At 41.7% G+C, this 21,813-nt stretch overlaps 1 protein-coding gene across 1 annotated transcript; it reads left to right on the forward strand.

Moving 5' to 3' along the window:
* The first annotated feature begins 6 nt into the window (after positions 1-6).
* LOC125513680 lies at positions 7-16,887 on the forward strand. Its single transcript, XM_048678846.1, has 25 exons — positions 7-105; positions 185-671; positions 855-1,018; positions 1,638-1,797; positions 1,972-2,232; positions 3,959-4,147; positions 4,248-4,290; positions 4,367-4,491; positions 4,613-5,536; positions 5,622-5,695; positions 5,768-6,107; positions 6,186-6,284; positions 6,356-6,508; positions 7,179-7,360; positions 7,440-7,940; positions 8,544-8,721; positions 8,807-8,943; positions 13,298-13,424; positions 13,835-14,056; positions 14,128-14,487; positions 14,922-15,080; positions 15,152-15,628; positions 15,715-15,767; positions 15,846-15,954; positions 16,128-16,887. Exons 1-25 carry the CDS (start codon positions 23-25, stop codon positions 16,461-16,463), a joined length of 5,943 nt encoding a protein of 1,980 aa, XP_048534803.1. The 5' UTR covers positions 7-22; the 3' UTR covers positions 16,464-16,887.
* The last annotated feature ends 4,926 nt before the right edge of the window (positions 16,888-21,813 follow it).

Genomic DNA, 21,813 nt, shown 5'->3' on the forward strand with positions numbered 1-21,813 from the left:
ACTTGTTTGGTCAAACGATGGAATGTCTGCGCCAAAAAAACTCTCAGTATGGCGTCCAATGATGTCGGAAGGAATGTTTTACTTTGGGGACATCGCTCTTAACGGGTATAATTGATATGATACACTTTTCATCTTCCAATGTTCTTTTTTGTGATATGCAATTTAAACATAACTCTTAATTTAGGTATGAACCTCCGAATTCAGCTGTTGTCCTTCGTGATACTGGTGAAGATACCTTCCTAAGAGCCCCAGAAAGTTATAAGATTGTTGGTCAAATTAAGAAGCACAGGGGTAGAGATGGTATATCATTTTATTATCCTCAAGCTCCACCTGGTTTTGTTGCTTTAGGATGTGTTGCATCTAAAGGTCCACCAACAAAAGAGGATTTCAGTATGCTAAGATGTATTAGAAGTGATATGGTGACGGGAGGTCAATTTTCTGAGGAAAGTGTATGGGACTCACGTGGCTCTAGAACATCTGAAAATTTTAGTTTATGGACTGTGGATGAGGATTCTGGTACATTTCTTGTTAGAAGTGAATTTCGTAAACCTCCAAGAAGACTCGCTGTGAAGCTTGCTGGCCCCCCTATATCTAGCAGTTCAGATAACATCATTATTGATGCTGTAATAAAAACGTTCTCTGCTGTTTCCTTTGATGATTATGGAGGAATGGTGAGTCTTGTCCAAGTTCACTTCAGCAACAACTGGTATCAAATTTTGAGATGTTTAACTGTATGCAACGATCAGTGGCTTGTTCCTTTGTCTAAAGTTTTAGCTAGCTGTTTGTCTGGCGCTGATTTCACACCAGTTGTTGGTTACTCTTTGTTCTCATATCAATTAACCTTTTCTTTTCAGATGGTGCCATTATTTGGCATATCTTTTGATGGTGTTGGATTTAGTTATCATGGGGGTCCTCACCATCTAAATGCAACTGTGAGTTTGTCGTTTGTGGCCAGATCTTATAATGACAAGTGTAATTCGTGGGAGCCCTTCATTGAACCAACAGATGGATTTCTTAGGTAACTCCTCCAGGAATTAAATCTTGCAAGATACACATAATCCTTGTCGGTATCTTTCTTCTTTGCAACATACTTGTTTTCTGTAGTATATTCTCAGCGTTTCAAGCTCAAGGCAAACTGTAGACCTTTTCTTTGTTGTGAAGTTTTATTACTCCCTCTGTAAACTGCAAAAACGTCTTATATTAGTGTACAGAGGTAGTATTAGGTAACTGTTTGAGCCTGGGCAAGAACAGGTTTGGTCTGGTTTACCTTCCATCAGGCCATAGCACATGTACCGTATTAGAAAGTAGACACAGAAATCACAGACTAAATGCAGAACTGTTATGCTGCTAGCTGGCCCACGCCAACAGCAGGTAAGATGCACAGTAGGATCGGTGCATGGAAAGGATAAATGGTATTTGTTTCTTTTTGGTTCCATGAGTCAAATTTGATAAGATTATACTGATTGCGTTATATCTTCAGTTCAAGTTGTTACGGTCTCTGTCGCCTATAGAAGGGGAGGCCAAACATTAGACTAGATTGTTCTAGCTGCCTTGCCCTACCTTATAACAAGAGCGGATTGCTTCCGTTATGGTGTTTTTGATTTTGTAATTGGTATTCATTTTTCTCGCGTTTTTAGGTACCAGTATGATGTGAATACACCAGGTTCTCCTGCGCAACTCCGTATTACCTCGACACGGGATCTGAATTTGAATGTGTCAGCTTCAAATACAAACATGTTATCACAAGCTTATCTTAGCTGGAGCAATATTACCCTTGGTGATGAATTATACAGGAAGGTAAATCGTTTCTGTTTTCTTCTGATTATGTAGCCGTTTCTCTTTTTTGTGCTATCTTAGGCTAAGGCTATAATATTCTGCTATTTTGCCATCTGTTATGTTATAAGAACTTTTCTCACTTCTCTTATCTGTCCATCTGTCCACTCATTAAGTGTTGTTTAATTCCATGACCAGGAAACATCTTCCCCTACCCAGGGATCAATTCTTGATGTGCATCAGCGAAGGAACTATTATGTTATTCCACAAAACAAGCTTGGTCAAGACATATACGTAAGAACAACTGAATATAGGAGCTCAGATATTACTCTGTTGCCATCTGGGGATGATAGATCTATAAAAGTTCCAGCATCAAGGGATCTACTGGATTCTCATTTGAAAGGGAAATCTGCTAGGTTATATCGTCTGATGATAACTGCTATTATCGCAGATGCTGAGGCAAGTCTTTTCTTTTGCATCCCATTATGTACTATTTGATGTTGTAGCTGAACATTCAAGCATTCCTGTTACATTTGCATGTTTGTGTGATGCCTGTCTGTTGGCAAAATGGTACTTTAGATGTAAACTCTTCATCTACTTAATTTTTTTTCTCATTACATTTGGCCGTTAGCACCTGAATATATTATGCTAGTATCTCACACTTAGAGAACAGTATGGCAGGACATACTTGCTAACAAAATGTTGTGTAAACTTTACAAGGTTCTGCAGGAACCAAAGCACATCCGAAAATCCTAAACATCACAAGTAAATTGAAAGATGAAGGAAATACAATCAAAGTATGTAAGTAACGTGCAACTAAAGCTGCAAGCAAAATGAGAATTTGGTATATTAGGTACGGAGGGAGAATATCTATTAACAACACCTCCTCCCATTAGCAATATAGTGTTACTGTTACACAAGAGTTATGACTTATGACCCTCATGGGCCAACACTTGGCCAGATGGGCCACATTGATCAATTCATCCTATGCACATGTCATGCTCAATTCATATGCTAGACCTGTCCAAACACCGGGCTGTGCCAGAAAAACTCGGTCTTGTATGGCAAGAATCAAGTCTGCCCTCCCTGAAAAAGGTCAATCTTAAATGCTGAAAAGTTATTATTCTTTGAATAGATAGCATTGTATTACCATTTCCTGAATTGAATATCAGTTGTAATTTTTTCTGTATATGAAATCGTTGTTTTATTTGGGTTCATGGGTGAACATCTAGCCTGAGTTGAAAATTTGGCCAGGCAGGGTTCCTTGAACAGCTCTAACATATGCTCATGTGGTGCAATGTTAGTGCCAACCCAGTTACACTAAGTGGTTCCACCAGTCCCGACTGGTTACTGACCGTAAACTAAGTGGGCATAACTTGAAACTGATATCGGTTGTACTTAGCAATGTGACTGGCGATGACCAGTTTGCAGGAAAAAATGTCGGAAGCTGTACCATTTCATACATGTTCTAGCCCACATTGTCTGGCAAAAAAGTGAAGTCGAGTCTCCAGGTGCTGATAGCCAACTTGGGGAAACCTGAAAAGTCAGCTAGAAGCACTCACAACCTGGAGACACTATGTAGAGATTTGGATTGCATTCAGTGTCCAGACTTTCAGAAGACCAGCCAGCTACGGAGTTGCATGCGTTTATCAGCCAGTGATTGCAGGTTTAGATATGCTGATGATGGTTCCGTAGCATCTTATATTACCATATGAAGATTGAACGGAAAATTCCCAGCATCACATTAGATCGTAGCGTCTTATATTACCATATGAAGATTGATTGGAAATTGCCCAGCATCACATTAGATGAGGAGATGCAGCCAACAAACATTATATAGGCTTAATTTCAGTACGTTAGCATTTCAGGGCTCATCTGAAACGCCAGGATTTGGTTGAAATTTAGCTTGGCTAATGTGTTCACTTATTGTTCTGTTGGTGAAACTCATCTGAATGAGTACCATGTTTGTGGAGCATCGCATAAGATTTCTCTTCCTATATTGAATACCTCTTATGCTTCTCTTCTTTCAGTATATACTTATTTTATGCTTAAAAGTGTCTAAACTTTCTTAATGGAATCATTTATTTCTTCTGTCAAATGATGAAGTTTGAATTAACTATCTGCTAAATAAAATTTAGCAAACAGGCAAATTTCTACTCATTCTAGACATGTTTTTCCTTCACAGATCAATGCTGGTAAAGGGTTAGCAACTGGTGAGTATATGACAGCAGTGCGGCTCTATTCAGAAGGTAGTTCTATATCTGGTGTTCAGCAACAGAGTGCCCGTACTTGTGCTGCTGCTGGAGAAAGTTCTTCGCAAATCACAAGAAAAGTGACTTGGAATGAAATGTTTTTCTTCAAAGTCGATTCTGAGGTATGTGAACTGGGCACTCTTTCTTTGAGTATCCATGTCATTTATTCTCTTACTGTGGTCATTGCTTTAACATCCATATCTTCTGTTGATTACATACCAGGAGAATTATGTTCTGGAACTTGTTGTCCTTGATGCTGGTAGAGGTTTGTGGCTTTATTAACTGCTATCTTTTTTCGTGTTGCCTGCACTTGTTTATATTTTATCATGTCTTACCGACAGGTCAACCCGTTGGTATTTACTCCGCTCCACTGAAGCAAGTAGTGCAAAAACTCCCTTCTGCCTCAAGTTCTGACTATGCAAAATTTGAACTGACTTTAGGAGATCTTATGACAACCAAGGTAGTGGTGAGAACTGATATTCAAGGCTGTAGATTAGTCATTTGTTTTTTTTTGGAATAGAGTGCACAAATAATATGCTTCTTTTTGTATTTAAATAAGGTTGATTAGCGTTAATATAATTATGCAGGAACATGAAATTCTTAAACCAAGTGGAAAAATAAGATTTGCGGTGCTTGTTTCTGGTAGGGCTACTGCTAAACAAGGAAGCAGAGCCAGTCCTAACAGAAGCAGGAGTGGGTATATACAAATTAGTCCTTCCAAAGATGGCCCTTGGACAAACATGAAGTTGAACTATGCTGTGCCAGCAGCATGTTGGAGGTTTGGGGATTGTGTGATTGCTAGTGAAGCAACAGTCAAGGAGGGAAACAGATACGTTGGCATACGTTCCCTTGTGTCAATCACCAATACAACGGATTTTGCTATTGATTTGCGTCTAAAAGGAAGAGATTCTCAAAGTGCGGGGTCAGACGGCCAGTTAGAGAATTCTGATAAAGATGATCAAATAGAAGTTGGTGTGTTGGAGCCTGGTTCCACTATTCCAGTTCCATTGTCAGGTCTCTCACATCCTGGTGTGCTTTATACATTACAACTAAGACCGACCATTCATCATGAACTTGTGCAGCATTCCTGGAGTGATGTCCAGGAGAGGCGCAGTCAAACTGAGTTCCGGAATGAGCAGGTCCTAGATATATGTGTATCAGATCTGTATGAATCTGAAAACTTACTGTTCTGCTCACAGATAGATGGGTCTTCTAGTACTTGTCAAGGATTATGGTTTTGCTTGAGTATAGAAGCCAAGGAGATAGGCAAAGATGTCCGAACTGACCCAATATACGATTGGAGTATAATTATCAAATCCCCATTATCGTTGACATATTATCTTCCCATTCCTGCACATTACACTGTTAGTGCCAGCCACCTTGACGAGGAAGAGACGAGTTGCTCCCGGGGCGAGCTAAACCCTGGTGAGGTTGTGAAGGTTCAAAATGTTGATCCAAGAAATCCTTTGTACCTGTCCCTTGTTCCACATGGGGGATGGGAATCAGTACATGTATGTATAATTTTGTTTTTGTTCCTAGCTGATATCTTAGCTTTTTATAAGTGTAGTGTTGACATGTTTTTTCTCCAACCCCAAGGAGCCTGTTCCAATATCACATCCCACCGAAGTTCCTTCAAAATTCATTAATCTAAGAAGTTCTTTGTCAGGAAGGTGAGGATTCAAACATGGAAATATTTTGTGGATAATTTCATAGAACACTTTACATCTTTCTTTCTCTTGTAGAGTTGTGCAGATTATGCTTGAACAAAGCAGTGATAAGGACTATCTGATGGCAAGGGTTATCAGAATATATGTTCCGTATTGGATATCATTTGCAAGATTGCCTCCACTCACCTTGCAATTCGTTGATATCACTGGAAGAAGAGACAAGAGACGCTACCTTGCGCGCCCACGTGCAGAAAAAAGTGATAAACTGCTCTATGGTATAGGACATGAAGAATTGGTCGACGGATACACCATAGCATCTGGGTTGAATTTTAAGGGTTTAGGTCTCTCAGCATGTGTCTCCAGAAATGGACAACAGTTAGGAGCTCTCAAAGAACTATCACCTCTTGCTGACATGGTTAGCTTGGATGCATTCATATTCATATATATTCTTTTTTACATCTTCGGTTCCTAAGATGATCTGTTTGTTTTTTAGGATGGTACAGTTGATGTTTCTGCCCATGATAATGATGGAAAGTGCACACATGTATTTCTTTGCTCAAAGCTATGCTCGTACCAAGCTGTTCCAACAAAGGTAACTGAATGTGAGCCTTTAACTTCATATGAAAATTGTTAATCAGTTAACCTCATGTCATAGTACAACAGGTTATCTATGTACGACCATACACAACTTTTACAAACAGGGTTGGCCAAGATATGTTCATAAAACTTAGTGCTGGAGATGATCCGAAGGTCCTACATGCGTACGACAGGAGAGTCTCCTTTTTGTACTCTGAAGTGGGACCTGACAAACTGCAGGTACTACTTATCGATCGTAATGCTAGCTCTAGATAGAGTAATTTTAACATGAATTGCTCACGAAGCTTTATTCAGAACTAAACAAATCTTTTGTGGCAGTTCTCTATATGCTCTCTGGCTGTTCACGCAACATTTGAATTAACAGATGCTTACAACTTCCATTGGTCATTTTCATTTGCATCTCAGCGTCGTTTATATTGTTATGAAGAAAATACTTGCATTAAAAGTATTATGAAAGGTGGAGAGTATCTCGTACAATAATAACTAGAAAATATTTACATTAAAAGTTTTATGAAAGGTGGAGAGCATCTCGTACAATAATAACTAGCACAACAGACTGTGCATATCTTATTCAAGGTGTTGCTCATCTAAGGGGACTAAGGAAAGTACAGTGGACCTGCTGGCCTTGTGCATCCTATTCTCCTTAGTCTTAGAATCCCATTTTATGGATCTTTCTTACTTCACTTGTGTAAACATTAGTTGTACTAAAAATGCAAATAGTATTATATATACACCTGCATTACCTTCAGAAAGAAAGTAACTGTAAAAAGCTCTGGATGTTCTCATTAGCTCTACTTTCCTCCAGATATGACAATTTCCTTTCATTTTATAATTTCCTGGTAGAATTGTTATAAGGTGTATTTACAGTCATGAGCTATCTTATCTGAAGGTCCGATTGGAAGATACTGACTGGTGTCAGCCTCTGGATATAGTAAAAGAAGATACTATCGTAATAGCAATGAGAAAGCAGGACCGTACTCAGAAATTTGTGAAAGCTGAGATACGTGGTTATGAGGAGGGTTCAAGATTCTTGGTCGTATTCCGTTTGGAGCCCACAGATGGGCCGATCAGGTATGAAGTGATTTTACAGTAGTTTGCAGGTATGAAACCACCATCTCTCTAACTATGACAATGATATGACTGGTTTCAGGATCGAGAACAGGACAAGTAATGCAACTATTGGTACTCGCCAGTCTGGTTTAGGTGAAGATACTTGGATCCAAGTGAAACCACTTTCGACCAGAAAATATTCTTGGGATGATCCATATGGACAGAAAGCCGTTGATGTTAGCATACAGAAAGGAGATGTTACTAGTTTCCAGTATGTTGACCTTGAAAACCCTGTTGCAAGTTCCACCAGTTTTGGGGAGCACGGCGTCAAGTTCAATATAGTTGAGACTGCCGATGTCACAATATTGAAGTTCACCGATTACCATAGAAGACAGGAGGGATCACCTGAATCTGAACTGGTTGCATCTACGTTGACACAAAATGAGACAGAGACAGGAGCTGGACCCTTGGAGCTTATTATTGAACTGGGAGTTGTTGGAGTCTCTTTGATTGATCATAAGCCAAGAGAGCTTTTATACCTAAATCTGCAGAAGGTTTTCATCTCATACATGACTGGTTATGACTCTGGGACCACTAGCAGGTATACCTTCACATGCATATACTATTCGATCAAATTTTTGTTCATACACACATTTTTGCTGAAAATCTACATTGTTTTCTGAGCAAGAGTAACCATTTCCGTTTTGTGGGGATCCTGAGATACATTTCTTTCTTCCTTGTCTTGTATGTTATATAAGTCTGTTAGTTGAAGCTGCTCTTTTGTCTTTTGACAAAAAGAAATGACAAACACAGTTACACTATGTTGAGCCTGAAGTAGCATGTTTGAAATCTTGTTAAAAAGGTGCATATATTGCTTCATACTCCCTCCGTCCCAAAATAAGTGTCTTAATTTTGTACTAACTCTAATACAAAGTTATACTAAGATTGAGACACTTATTTGGGACGGAGGGAGTAGAAAATTAGAAATGTTGGGCATCTAGGAGGTTTATTTGGTTTGTTGCCAATTTCTTATTTGTACTAGACCAGCTGCTTGATTTAGGCAAATCACAGCCCCTTTCAGCATTTGCAATGGTGAGTGGTTAGAGATAATGTTGCTTTGAAGCTAGCTCTACATATGCCTTCTTTTATCCTAGCATTGCTTGTGCCACTGTTTTTTTCTGCTGATGAATAACATTTCTTTCAGATTTAAGTTGATCATAGGCCAGTTGCAACTCGATAATCAATTGCCATTGTCCATAATGCCTGTTGTTTTGGCAACTGAGAGCATGCCTGATTCAAATCATCCTGTTTTCAAAGCGAACATTGCTGTAAGCAATGTAACTTCGAATGGTATTCAAGTCTACCCGCATGTCTATATACGGGTAATATTTGTTGCTGCGCAGTTTTCGACAAACAAATCTATAAAGTACCAGCAATGCTAAAAGTGGACAATTTTCTCTCTTCTAGGTAACTGACCAAACATGGAGGTTGAATATTCATGAACCTATTGTTTGGGCACTGGTTGATTTCTACAACAATCTTCGCTTTACCGGCACCTCCAGCAGCTCAACTGTCACTGAAGTGGATCCTGAGATACGAATAGAGTAAGCACCTATGTTGAAACTCAATTTGCCACATAATTACGGCAGTAGCTGTCAAGAATATTTCACTTATTTCTGAGATGGATACATCTGTATTTGAGTTGTTTCTGTTACTAATGTTTTACGGTTTTACGTACCGAGTTGTTCACCAGTATAATCGCTGAAACTTCAAAGTTGTGGACTAGCACTACATTTGTTATCTTGCCCAATTTCTAATTGCGGGATTGGTTTCCGCGTATCATGTAGTTGTTAGGAAAGCAACTTATCTTTATTGAAGGCTCAAGGGGCATATATATATATATATTACACATGACTTGAGGTGTAAGGAAACTAAACATAGACTAATAAGGACTCCTAGACCTATACTAATACTCCCTCCGTCCCAAAATTCTTGTCTTAAATTTGTCTAAATACGGATGTATGAAGTCATGTTTTAGTATTAGATACATCCGTATCTAGATAAATCTAAGACAAGAATTTTGGGACGGAGGGAGTACCTCCTAACACCCCTGCTCAAATGCGAAGCGTATGCAATAGCATTACATTTGAAGTGTAATACTAGAAAAAAAATGATAATCCAATTCCGCGTCTTGAGAGTGTCATCGTAGCATGAAGAGTCTTCAAAACCCGTCGAGTCGCCAAAGGGGATAACGAAGAGATGGCACATCAGAGGAAGACACCGCATCGATAGAAGATACTCCCTCCGTTCCTAAATATTTGTCTTTTTGAGATTTCAAATGGATTACCACATACAGATGTATGTAGACATATTTTAGAGTGTAGATTCACTCATTTTGCTCCGTATGTAGTCACTTGTTGAAATCTCTAAAAAGACAAATATTTAGGAACGGAGGAAGTACAAGAGAATAGGAAGAGATGGCACATCAGAAAAAGAATGAAACACTGCTTAAAGAATCATGGCCCATGAAAACCGACGGCGAAAGAAGCTCGGCGGCAAGAGGATAGGCTTAGATCAACAATGCAAAGAGAGGCCACATAAATCCTATAGAGAGGACAATGACCAGAAAAAAGGCTGACGGACAAAAGTTTGGTGGACTCGCATGACATGAGAAACACAAAATATCAACGGATTTGGTGGACGCAGCGGAAATTATAGAAAACGAGAAAGCACACACGAGACAAAGATGTAAGAGACATTGGACTTCTTTTTAGAAGGAACAAACTTGCAATGACGTAGCACGCATCACCAAAACACACCAAAAACTAGGCTGCACGCAGGGCGTAACAGCAAGCAGTAGCACCTAGCATCAGCAATGAGAGAGCAGCGTCAACGCAGGCAAGCATGCAGCAGCCAGTGTAGCAAGAGATAGCAGCAGCCACGCACACGGAAGCAAAAGCAGGAGAGGAACACGCCTGCACAGCTGCATGAGCGGACGCACGCGAGTGAGAAGCGGCTGCACACGGGAACACGCGTGCAGAAAGCAGCTGCTGATGAATCGGGACGGTGGTCGTCACGCGGTGGCGACGGTCTTCGCGGAAGGGCTGATCGTCCCAGCGGCAGACTTGGAGAGCAGCCAGTGGGAAGCGCAGCGGGCGTGGGAGACCTGCACGAGCGGCGCGGAAGACCTGCACGGGGGCGCCGTTGACCGGGGCGGTGGCGATCTTCAGGGCGATGGGATCCAGACTCCAGAATGACGGCATTGACCGAGCTCTAATACCATGTTAGGAAAGCAACTTATCTCTATTGAAGGCCCAAGGGGCATATATATATTGCACATGACTTGAGGTGTAAGCAAACTAAACATAGACTAATAAGGACTCCTAGACCTATACTAATACTTCCTAACAGTAGTTATAGCAGGCAATACATTACATATTACATTATTAGGACTCTAAAACTTTATTATTTTGAGTATAACTAGTTAAATAGTGACCATGGAAGTTAAATGCTCATGCATTGCTATAGGAACTGTTCTTATTGCATAATTTGTTTAAACTATTGTGTTATCATAGTTCCTAACTTTGTGCAAATAAAAAAAATCTCAAATTATATGTCAATCAAATTGACTAATCAGAATGGCGTGATACATCTATCTACTACATAGAATGTATGATAATTGTGGTAATTAGTTGCTTGGCAACTTAAGTACTCCCTCCGTCCGGAAAAGCTTGTCCCAGGCTTGTCTTTCAAATGGACACGTTTTTTCGGACGGAGGGAGTAGTTGTTTGGATATAAAGAATTAGAGGTGAGATTTTGGCAAACCAGTTTTTGGAGGATTTTTGGGAAAAACCAGTTTTTGTTAGTTTTTCTGTTAAGGTAGGTTTATACTATTCATTGTTTGGATGTGAAAATAAGAGGGCCACCGTCTATAACTTCTGCTGGACACACACACTAATTTGATGGCTCGAATTCTGTTCTATCAACCTTCTTCTGTTCATCATCCTCAGCCGTGGGACTAGCCCTAAAATCCAGTATGATGCTGCGTTATGATTGGGGTCCTGGAAGCCAGAGGTCAAAGTGAACATATAGATGATGATAAGCCGCAGGTACAGGTGGTGACCCTGTGGGAGGTAATCTGCATGGTCCCGGTGGCACAAGGAGTCAACTGCAACAAGGTGGTGGCCCAGTTCGGCTCTCAGCGCAGACGCAACGCTTGTGGACCGCATTGCACGGCTCACCTCCCGCCCGCCACATCGCTTCCTCCGCCGCGACATCTTCGTCAAGCTCTATGTCACTCCAGCTGAGGTGCCCATGGTGGTCTTGTTTTTGCCGCCGGCAGAGATCTGTACCAAGAGGTGCCCGTGGTGGCCTTGTCGAGCTCTTGTGGCTGCCGGCAGAGCTCACCATGTAGTAATCGTCGCCATGCGCGCCCTGCCTGCCGTGGTCACTCCCACCTCTCCATCCCATACGGCGACGGTCATGTCCGAGCACCAGCAGCGAGCTTGTGCATGGAGAGGATGTCACGGCGCGACGGGCTCAACACGTCTCTCTCCAACGACTTCGTGGCAGCCGTATGTAGAAAACCAGATTATGCAAAAACGCCAATTAGTCATTTTTTTAAAAGCTGGGTTGTTAGGCTTCTGTAAAACTTGGTTTGCTATATCCATGAAGCGGCTAGACAATTCAGACAGGATTTTAGGTTGTTACACCAGAATCGAGGTTAACGAGAACTAGTTTCCTACAGTCCTGGTATCCAAACAAACCCTAAGAGTTAATCTCTGAGGGTGAACGGACCGCCACCAACCCAGATATGTACAAGAGCAAAGATAAAGAACCATGTGAACATCATCATGTTCTAGTATCAAACTAATGCAGAATAAACATCATGAGCATAATATGTGCATACATTTTGAGTTTCTAATAAATTTATAACAACTTTTTAGATGGCAAATTAATTTGAATTCGCAAAATAGAAATAATGCATGTATGCTAAACTGGTTCAAATTAGATCACATGTTTGGCATTGCTGAAGCAATCAAAGTATCACTCATATGGTGGCCTGTCAAGTGCTATAGAGCCCACTTTGTTCTAATGTGCTATTATTACCCTGCTACTGCTATTGCATCCGCTACAAGTGATATTTTAGCACTTCCATCCAGATAGATGCAGCCCCTTTTTTTAAGTACTAGAGCACAATTTAGATGGTATTTCAAAGAATGATTGTACATTAGCTTTTTTCAGCTTAATATACTATATCCGCTTTTCAGATATTGTTGGTCATGTGATACTTGGAAATGTATGATATGGGGTATTTAAGATGAGCAAATAATCCAGTGTCCTGCAAAAAAGTTGCTTAGCTTCCATATATGATTTTTTTGTAGGAATCTCCATACATGGTATTAAACATTCCATGTGTTGCGACCTATATTTAAGCTATTTTATTTTATGTATTTCTGATGGGATATCATTGTATAGGCAAAAAAAAGAATATAAGACGTTTTTTGGTCTAGAAACGTCTTATATTGTGATAGAGGGAGTATGACGTATTTTGCGCATCCTACAAAGATTTGCAGGAATTTTCATGTAACCATGTTGGATTCTTTCACATCTCATTTGGCTTAACAGTGTATTGTTGTCCTATTGATTTCCGTTTCTCTTGTTCGTTTTTATTCTAGCCTTGTTATTTTGGTTTCTCTCAGTAGAAAGTGTTCTGAAATTCGGTAATTTTGTTGTTGTGCTAAGTAAACACTGCTGTATTATGTGTGTTCGTTCAAGTTTCCACTAGTACCACAAAAGTCAAAACATATATGATAACAATTTGTGTTTAGATAAGTTACACGGGTTAAGTTGAGCATGTTTCATTTTTTGTGTTAAATTTATGAAAGCGTTGACTTTTGCTACTAACATTTTTGAACAGAAGTTAGCTGGGTATGACATAATATTTTATAATTTCAGGCTTGTTGATATTTCAGAGATAAGGCTTAAAATATCTCTAGAAACTGCACCTACTCAAAGGCCACGTGGTGTCCTTGGTATTTGGAGTCCTGTCCTATCGGCTGTGGGCAATGCACTCAAGATTCAGGTAGCTGAACATTATTTATTGGCAAATCATGTCGGGACCAGATCAAAATTAACTTATATACTCAAGTTCATGTTTCTTGTCCAATGCTCACCTAACTTAGTTGATATGTACGGTGGTCCACATCAGGGTGACTACTGTTCAGATGAAAGCTAGACATACTTCAGTACTACTATTTTAATTTTATTCGAACTCTTCCCTAACTAATAAATCTCTAGGTGCATGGAAAAGAGCTCAAACCAATAAGCGATCATTTCTATCTTGAATTGATTCATAACTTAATCAGACTACTGGAGTAGTTCTATGCACATTACTATTGGAAACTGTTGAGCATGTTTTGTTTCTGAATTATGAACTGTGAGATATATTTCGGTCTTATTAACAGTAATTTTATACTGTGTTGTTTGCTTTAGGTGCATCTTAGGAAGGTAATGCACAAAAGCCGGTTTATGCGGAAGAGCGCAATTGTCCCTGCTATCGTTAACCGTATCAAAAGAGACCTCATCCACAATCCTCTGCACCTTATATTTTCTGTGGATTTTCTTGGAGTGACAAAATCAACTTTGTCATCACTCAGTAAAGGATTTGCGGAGCTCTCTACCGATGGGCAATTTCTTCAACTGAGATCAAAGCAGGTAAAATTGCGTGTTTTAGTATATTCTTGCTTATGAACTCCACCAGGCATTTCAAGTTGAGTATGATTCAGGGTTGGTCAAGGAGAATCACTGGCGTTGGTGATGGACTAGTTCAAGGGACTGAAGCATTTGCTCAGGGTTTGGCTTTTGGGGTTTCGGGTGTTTTAAGAAAGCCAGTTGAGAGTGCCAGGCAGTATGGTGTTATTGGCATTGCACATGGTCTTGGTCGTGCCTTTGTGGGATGCATTGTTCAACCTTTGAGTGGTGCCCTGGATTTTTTCTCCTTGACAGTTGATGGAATTAGTGCCAGCTTTATAAAATGTGTGAATATTCTGAATAACAAGTTTGTTCCTCAGCGGATTAGAGATCCTCGTGCTATTCATCGAGATGGTGTGATAAGAGAGTATGACAGTTTAGAAGCTTCTGGCCAGGTGCATTGCTTTTTCATATTTGTTCGTCATTTTTACTTTGGTGATTTGTTTTAATAGAAGAGAGCTTGAGTTATGTAAAGAGCGAAATATAATCAATGGACTACAATTTTGTCATAACATACTACTATCTCCAGTAAAAAGGTGATGTCCTTTAATCCAAGCAATCAAAGTACGTTAACTCAAACCATAAAGTATTTTCATAATATTAAAAATGGATGGTCAAAGTTGTGTTTGGTGGCATGTGTCAATTAAAAACAAGACATGAATTTAATATAACAGTGTCAATCATTATAGATCTGGTTTCACTGAGATAAAAGGCCCCCTTTCTTTGATTTTTGCACTCACATTAAGTTCCTAACCAAGCCAGCATGCATGGCTTTGTGACGATGCTATTAATATGTTGTACGCTAATGTTTTATTACTCCATTCTTCAGATGGCCCTTTACCTGGCAGAAGCTAGCAGATATTTTGCATGCACAGACTTATTTCGAGAACCTTCTAAGTATGCATGGTCTGATTACTACGAAGATCATTTTATTGTGCCAAACCAGAGGATTGCTTTAGTAACCAACAAGAGGGTGATACTCCTTCAGGTAATGCTTCTTTTTATCTGATTCTCTTAGTACATTCCTCTAAATTTTGACTAAACTTGTCCTTTTATTAGTGCTTGGATCTAGATAAAATGGACAGGAAACCTTCCAAAATACTTTGGGATGTCCCTTGGGAAGAAGTACTTGCATTGGAACTTGCAAAAGCTGGGTATCAGAGGCCTTCACATGTAATCGTACATCTGAAGAATTTTAGGAGGTCTGAGAACTTTGTAAGGCTTATAAAGTGCAGTGTTGATGAAGAACGGGAAGCTCAGGCTGTTTTACTTTGTTCTTCAATACGAAAAATGTGGAGATCTCACCAGACAGGCACGAAAGTTGTACCCTTGAAGGTTCCTTCTGGCCAGCGCCCTGTATATTTTGCATCAGATGATGATAGAAGGGAATCTCAGAGTCCTGCTAGGCCTTTGCTAAGCTCAAGAGGAGCGTCCAGTAATGTTGAGCATCGACTTATAAACCACACAGTTAACTTCCAGAAAATGTGGAGTAGTGAACAAGAAGTTCGGAGCCGGTGTAAACTTCTTGGGAAGCAGGTAAGTTGGCTGAATTCTTCATAGAGATCAAAAGAAGTTCGGAGCCGGTGTACTAAGGTAACCACAATCATGAGTTTGTATTCCAGGTTGCAGACGATGGAAGAATTTTTAGCATCTGGAGACCCCTATGCCCTAGTGGGTATGAAACTATACTGTATCCATCTAATATACCTATTTTCTGCTCTGATGCTCAAAGTATAGTACCGCTTATTTGTAGGTATGTCTCAATTGGAGATGTCGCTCATGTTGGCATCCATCCACCACATTTTGCTGCTATCTACAAGAATGTTAATGACAATTTTGTGCTACCTCTTGGCTATGACCTGGTAAGTGTTCAGTGAAACATTTTCTATTACATTCTGTAAGGTTGACAGGACATCAATTAAATGCCCTAGACCTGTCTCCTTGATACTTTTAGTCAGCTTTGCGTTTGCACTGTAGTATATAATGTTTTGGCTATGCAAAACTGATTTCAGTTTCTGTTTTATCGTGCACGCAGGTTTGGAGAAATTGCGCCGAGGATTACAGGAGCCATGTATCATTATGGCAACCAAGGCCACCTGAGGGATACGTGGCTCTGGGATGTGTGGCTGTTTCTGCTTTCGAAGAGCCCCCTCTTGATTGCGCCTTTTGCGTGAATGAGAGATTTGCGGAGGATGCAGTGTTTGAGGATCAGATAGTATGGGCTTCCTCAGATGCTTACCCATGGGGATGCTACATTTACCAAGTTCAGAGCAGTTCGCTGCAATTCATGGCACTCCGTCTTCCAAAAGAGCAGTCTGAGCAGAAGCCTAAGAAGATCTTGGAGGCGTATCTCCAGCGAGCATCAGATTAATGATCCTATGAGGCGAAGCAGACATGCCATGCATCAGAGACATCAGGAGCGGTATAATACTCCCTCCATCCCGACACTATGATAGTGTAAAAAATGATCTCACATTTTGGGACGGAGGGAGTATGATATAGGGAAATGAGAAACTTTGCTATGCAAAAGAGGAGACTCAGCAATCTTGCGCAAGATAGTTTGTCTTTGATATGAAATATTTTTGTACAGTTTTGGGCGGCATTATGTTATTGAGCATGGCATTTTTGCGGGGAGAGATAATGTGCTAGCCTGGCTTTGTTTTTCGGCTGTTGCTGGGATTTGTATCTCTGCTTGATGCTTGTCAATAGTGTAAACTAGTAGGTGGGAATGGCTGTAAGTGTACATTTTGTAACGCGTTGTTATAGTGCTCTTTCTGCTGTGGTGCTGTTGCTAAGATTTGAAGTTTTTCTTGATGCTGTCAAAATTAGCCAACTGAACACCGTTCAAACACAAATCGGAAGGTCACAGGCTTACGGCCCATTTTGTCGCTCGAGTCGTGACACAAAGTCTTAACGAATGCAGAGGACCAACCCATATCACGCAGCCAAGTAAGTGCAAAAACGCATAGACAAGTATGCCGAGCTCCAAAGGGGATCTTGTTCCTAAAGACCATCCAGCACGCGAATTGATTGGCCGAACAAGGGCATTCTCCAAGCGGATATAACGACGTCGAACGACACAGCAATGCCAAGTCAATTTAAAAACAACCAATAAGGGCACTACGAAACAGTAATACATCATAATCTTACATACAAACTCTACTCTGCAGGACTGTCGGGCTTGGGCGCCTCTACCTCCTCCAGGAATTGTTGCGGATTAGGACTCCCCGACGAAGGCCTCACCATCGCATTATAAAGTGGGTGGTCCTCATCTTCTTAGCCACCGCCGCGACGTCTTGGCGCCAGCCCTCTGCATCATCGTTCTAGATCTTTGGCAGCGGAGCTGTAAAAGGCAAAGAGAGAGTATACTTAGCAGCAACCTCCAAGTTGCAACAGTTTTGCTGTGTTTCAGCAAGCTGCTTAGGCGTAGCCGTCTCCTCGCTTTCTGATGTAGGATGGAAACTCTAAGGCCGATCTTTCACGAAATGAAGAGAATTCTACAAAGAACACAAAGAACACAAGGGGAAACACTCAAATCAGCGGAAACGATCACACATGTGCTAGATCCACGAACATAGAGTGATACAAGATCCAAACGCAACAAAGGACGATACAAGAGGCGATAGTCTTCTCCGTGAGGAGGTCTTGAGGGGTCTTCCCGTGAGGGGTCTTGAATCCACTTGGGGGATCTTCTCCGTAGAGGTTGCGGTCTCCGAAGGAGAAAGTATCAAGTGGATGAGCAAAGCACTGTCTCCAAAATGAGCTATCACATTGCTAACCCTAAAACGTAGATGGGGGTGTAGTATATAGTCTAGGGTGCCAAGGGATACATGGGCTTCGGCCCTTTACATTGTGCGTAGACAGGGGGAGCTGGATGTCCAGGCGTCGGGCCGGATGTTCGGGCCTTCCCGAGGTGCCGGATGTCCCGACTGGCAGGGTCCGGTTCCTGAGCTCTCTGGATAGGCGTGGTCTGGATTTCTGGGGTGGGGTCCACATGTCCGGTGGCTCACGTCGGGCCGGATGTCCGGTGCCTGAGCCGGATGTCCGGGATGGTGGGGGCCGGCTTCGGTGAGTTTCTGTGAAGAACACCGGATTTCCGGGCTGAGGCCGGATGTCCGGGTCCTGGGCTGGATGTCCGGGCCCTGTAGCTTCGGCTGTTCAGCAGCGACTGCGGTTGATGCTCCAGGGGCCGGATGTCCGGGTCCTGGGGACTTCTTCGGTTCCTTCCGTCTTTCCTCTTCATCCTTGTACTTATGGACTTGTCCGTCTTCACATGCATCTTCAAGAGGGTCTTCTTGATACCTGATCATGCACAACATTTCGGACTTAGGTAGTAGCCATGTCTCGAGCAGGTCATATGGAATATCATTGAGGAGATATGTCACCTCGGTCTCGAGAACTCTAGCTCGTGCTCGTGTCATTGGTCCTCTTGGCACTTGATGAGACAACGGTAGGTCCATGGGGATGACCATAGGATGCTCCGCATCATCTCCCCCCTTGGGAAAGATCCGACCTCGGATCAAAAGCCTCATCACCATGGTAGGGAGAGAGATCTTTGACGTTGAAGATGTCGCTAACGGAGTACTTGTCGCGTGGTATGTCGATCTTGTAAGCGTTGTTGTTGTAGCGTTCAAGCACCTTGAAGGGTCCATCGACTCGTGGTAGAAGCTTGGATTTGCGTTCGTTGGGGAAACAATAACCTTGAAGGGTCCATCGACTCGTGGTAGAAGCTTGGATTTGCGTTCGTTGGGGAAACAATCACCTTGAAGGGTCCATCGACTTGTGGTAGAAGCTTGGATTTGCGTTCGTTGGGGAAACAATCCTTGCGAAGGTGTATCCATACAAGATCTCCAATGTCGAATATCATGGGGTGCTTGTTGAAGTTGATCTTGGTCACGAGGCGTTGTACTTGGCGCTCGATGGTGTGCCTTGTATCTTCATGCATCTTCTTGAGGTAGCTCACTCTAGCGCTCACGTCCATGTTGATGCGCTCTTGTAGTGGTAGGGGTAGAATGTCCAATGGGGACAACGGGTTGAAGCCGTAGATGACCTCGAAGAGGGACTTGCCGGTAGTCGAATGTCTTGCACGATTGTAGGCGTACTCGACGATGGGTAGACACTCCTCCCACTCCTTGATGTTCTTTTTGATCAACACGCGTAGGAGAGTAGATAGCGTCCGGTTTGTGATCTCCATTTGGCCGTCGGTTTGTGGGTGGTATGCCGAAGAGAACAAGAGCTTGATTCCGAGCTTGGCCCATAGTGTCTTCCAAAAGTAACTAAGGAACTTGACATCACGGTCCGATACGATAGTCTTGGGCACTCCATGTAGGCGCAAGATTTCCCTACAAAAAAGATTTGCAACATGTGAAGCATCGTCTATCTTGTTACATGGGATGAAATGAGCGATTTTAGAGAATCGGTCCACAACAACAAACACAGAATCTTTGCCATTCCTAGTTCTAGGCAAATCAAGCACAAAGTCCATACTAATATCTTCCCATGGGTGATACGGTATAGGAAGTGGCATATAGAGACTTAGCTTTGCAACATGTAGAGCATCGGTTGGTGAAGCGTGGGACGTCGTGAAACATCTTTGGCCAAAAGTAGTTCTTTGAGAGCGTAGCGAATGTCTTGTCGCGTCCAAAGTGTCCCATAAGTCCTCCACGAGCTTCTTGCAAAAGTAACAAATGAAGAGAAGACTCGGGAATACATAGTTTGTTAGCTCTCATAAGATAATCATCCTTGATGTAATAGCGTTCCCAAGATGTATGCGTCAAACATTTGGCATAAGGGATAACAAAAGTAGGATCATGCCCATATAAGTCTTTTATGTGCTCAAAGCCAATACCATTCAATTCAAGTTTAGTTACAAGCATGCATCGGGAAAGCGCATCCGCCACAACATTCTCTTTGCCTTTGAATGCCTTAATGAATTCACTCCACTTAGCATGAAGCTTGTTCAACTTAGTTTGACCCTTAAGATACTTAAGTGTTTCATGATCCGTGTGAAGAATGAACTCATGAGGGCGGAGATAATGATCCCAAACATGCAAGACTCTCACTAAAGCACAAAGCTCTTTGTCATAGATGGGGTAGTTAAGTTGCGCTCCGGAAAGTTTTTCACTAAATAAGCTATTGGGCGCTTCTCTTGCATCAATACACCTCCTATGCCATAACCACTAGTGTCACAATGGATCTCAAATGGTTTATAAAAGTTGGGTAATGCAAGCAAAGGGGCATGCGTAAGCATATTCTTAAGCTCATTGAATGCGGTATCTTGAGATGGTCCCCAAACAAATGGTGCATTTTTCTTACTCAAGGCATGTAAAAGTAAAGCGATGGTGCTAAAATCCTTCACAAATCTATGATAGAAACCGGCTAAGCCAAGAAAACTACGCACTTGTTGCAAGTTGGTTGGTTGTGGATAAGTTTTAATAGCATCTATTTTAGCTTCATCTACATGCACACCCTTAGAAGAGAAAATGAAACCCAAGAAAACAAGCTTATAAACACCAAAAAGGAATTTGTCCATATTAGCATAAAAGCGCTCTTTTCTAAGAGTTTGTAAAATGGTTCTAAGATGGGTGACATGATCATTGAGAGATTTGCTAAATACAAGAATATCGTCAAAGTAGACCACAACAAATACGCCAATGTAGGGACGGAGAACAAAATGCATCACACGCATAAAGGTGTCGGGTGCTTCAGATAAGCCCATAGGCATGACCAAGCATTCATATAAGCCAAACTTGGTTTTGAAAGCGGTTTTCCATTCATCACCCTCTTGGATGCGAATTTGGTAATAGCAACTCTTAAGGTCAATCTTAGAGAAAATGGTGGCTCCGCTAAGCTCATCTAGCATATCATCAAGGCGTGGAATGGGCTAATGATAATGAACGTGGATAGCATTGATAGGATGACAATCGGAACACATGCGATATGTACCGTCTCTCTTGGGGACAAGGGTTACCAGGATGGCGCATGGGCTCAAGCTTTCTTGTACGTGGCCGTTGTTGATGAGTTGTTGTACTTGCCATTGGATCTCCTTGGTTTCCTCGGGGTTGACGCGATATGGTGCCTTGTTAGGAAGAGGTGCTCCAGGGATGAGGTCAACACGGTGTTCGATGCCTCGAAGGGGAGGTAGACCCGGAGGTAGCTCGTCGGGGAATACATCTTGGAATTCCTGCAATAGAGAAGACAACACTAAAGGTAGATTGTGAGTGGTGTTAGTCCTTGTCACTTCATCCTTGCACAAAAGGGCATAGTGCATAACACTTGATGGGTTCTCACACACTTCTCTCATCTCACTTTTGGTGGCGAATAACACTAAGTTTTCTTGTCGCTCATCGTGGAGGCACTCAATTTTGGCTTGTGGCACTCACTCTCCTTTTGGTGGTTCACTCTCTCACTTTTCTCTCCATGATGGTTGATTGCTTGCTTGTCAGCGATCACTTGGTTTGGTGACATAGGTCATAACACGTACTCCTTTCCTTTCATCTTGAAGCTATAGTGATTGGTTCGCTCGTTGTGGATGATGCCACAGTCAAATTGCCAAGGTCGTCCAACATCATACTCCAAAGTGTCCCCATATGCTCCGATCTTGAAGGAAACTTGAACCATGTGCTCCACTTGAATAGTGCCATAGTCGCTAAGCCATTGGACCTTGTAGGGGCGAGGGTGCTTCATCTTGACCAATTGTAGCTTGGAACATAGCTCTCACT

The sequence above is a fragment of the Triticum urartu genome, chromosome 1, assembly GCF_003073215.2.
Source record: "Triticum urartu cultivar G1812 chromosome 1, Tu2.1, whole genome shotgun sequence".
Lineage (NCBI taxonomy): Eukaryota > Viridiplantae > Streptophyta > Magnoliopsida > Poales > Poaceae > Triticum > Triticum urartu.

Coding starts and splice junctions, on each gene's coding strand:
- LOC125513680 (XM_048678846.1), top strand. CDS start 23: ATGTCTGCGCCAAAAAAACTCTCAGTATGGCGTCCAATGATGTCGGAA. Junction 8,944..13,297: donor GATCCTGAGATACGAATAGA/GTAAGCACCTAT, acceptor TTATAATTTCAG/GCTTGTTGATATTTCAGAGA. Junction 15,081..15,151: donor AGAGGGTGATACTCCTTCAG/GTAATGCTTCTT, acceptor TCCTTTTATTAG/TGCTTGGATCTAGATAAAAT.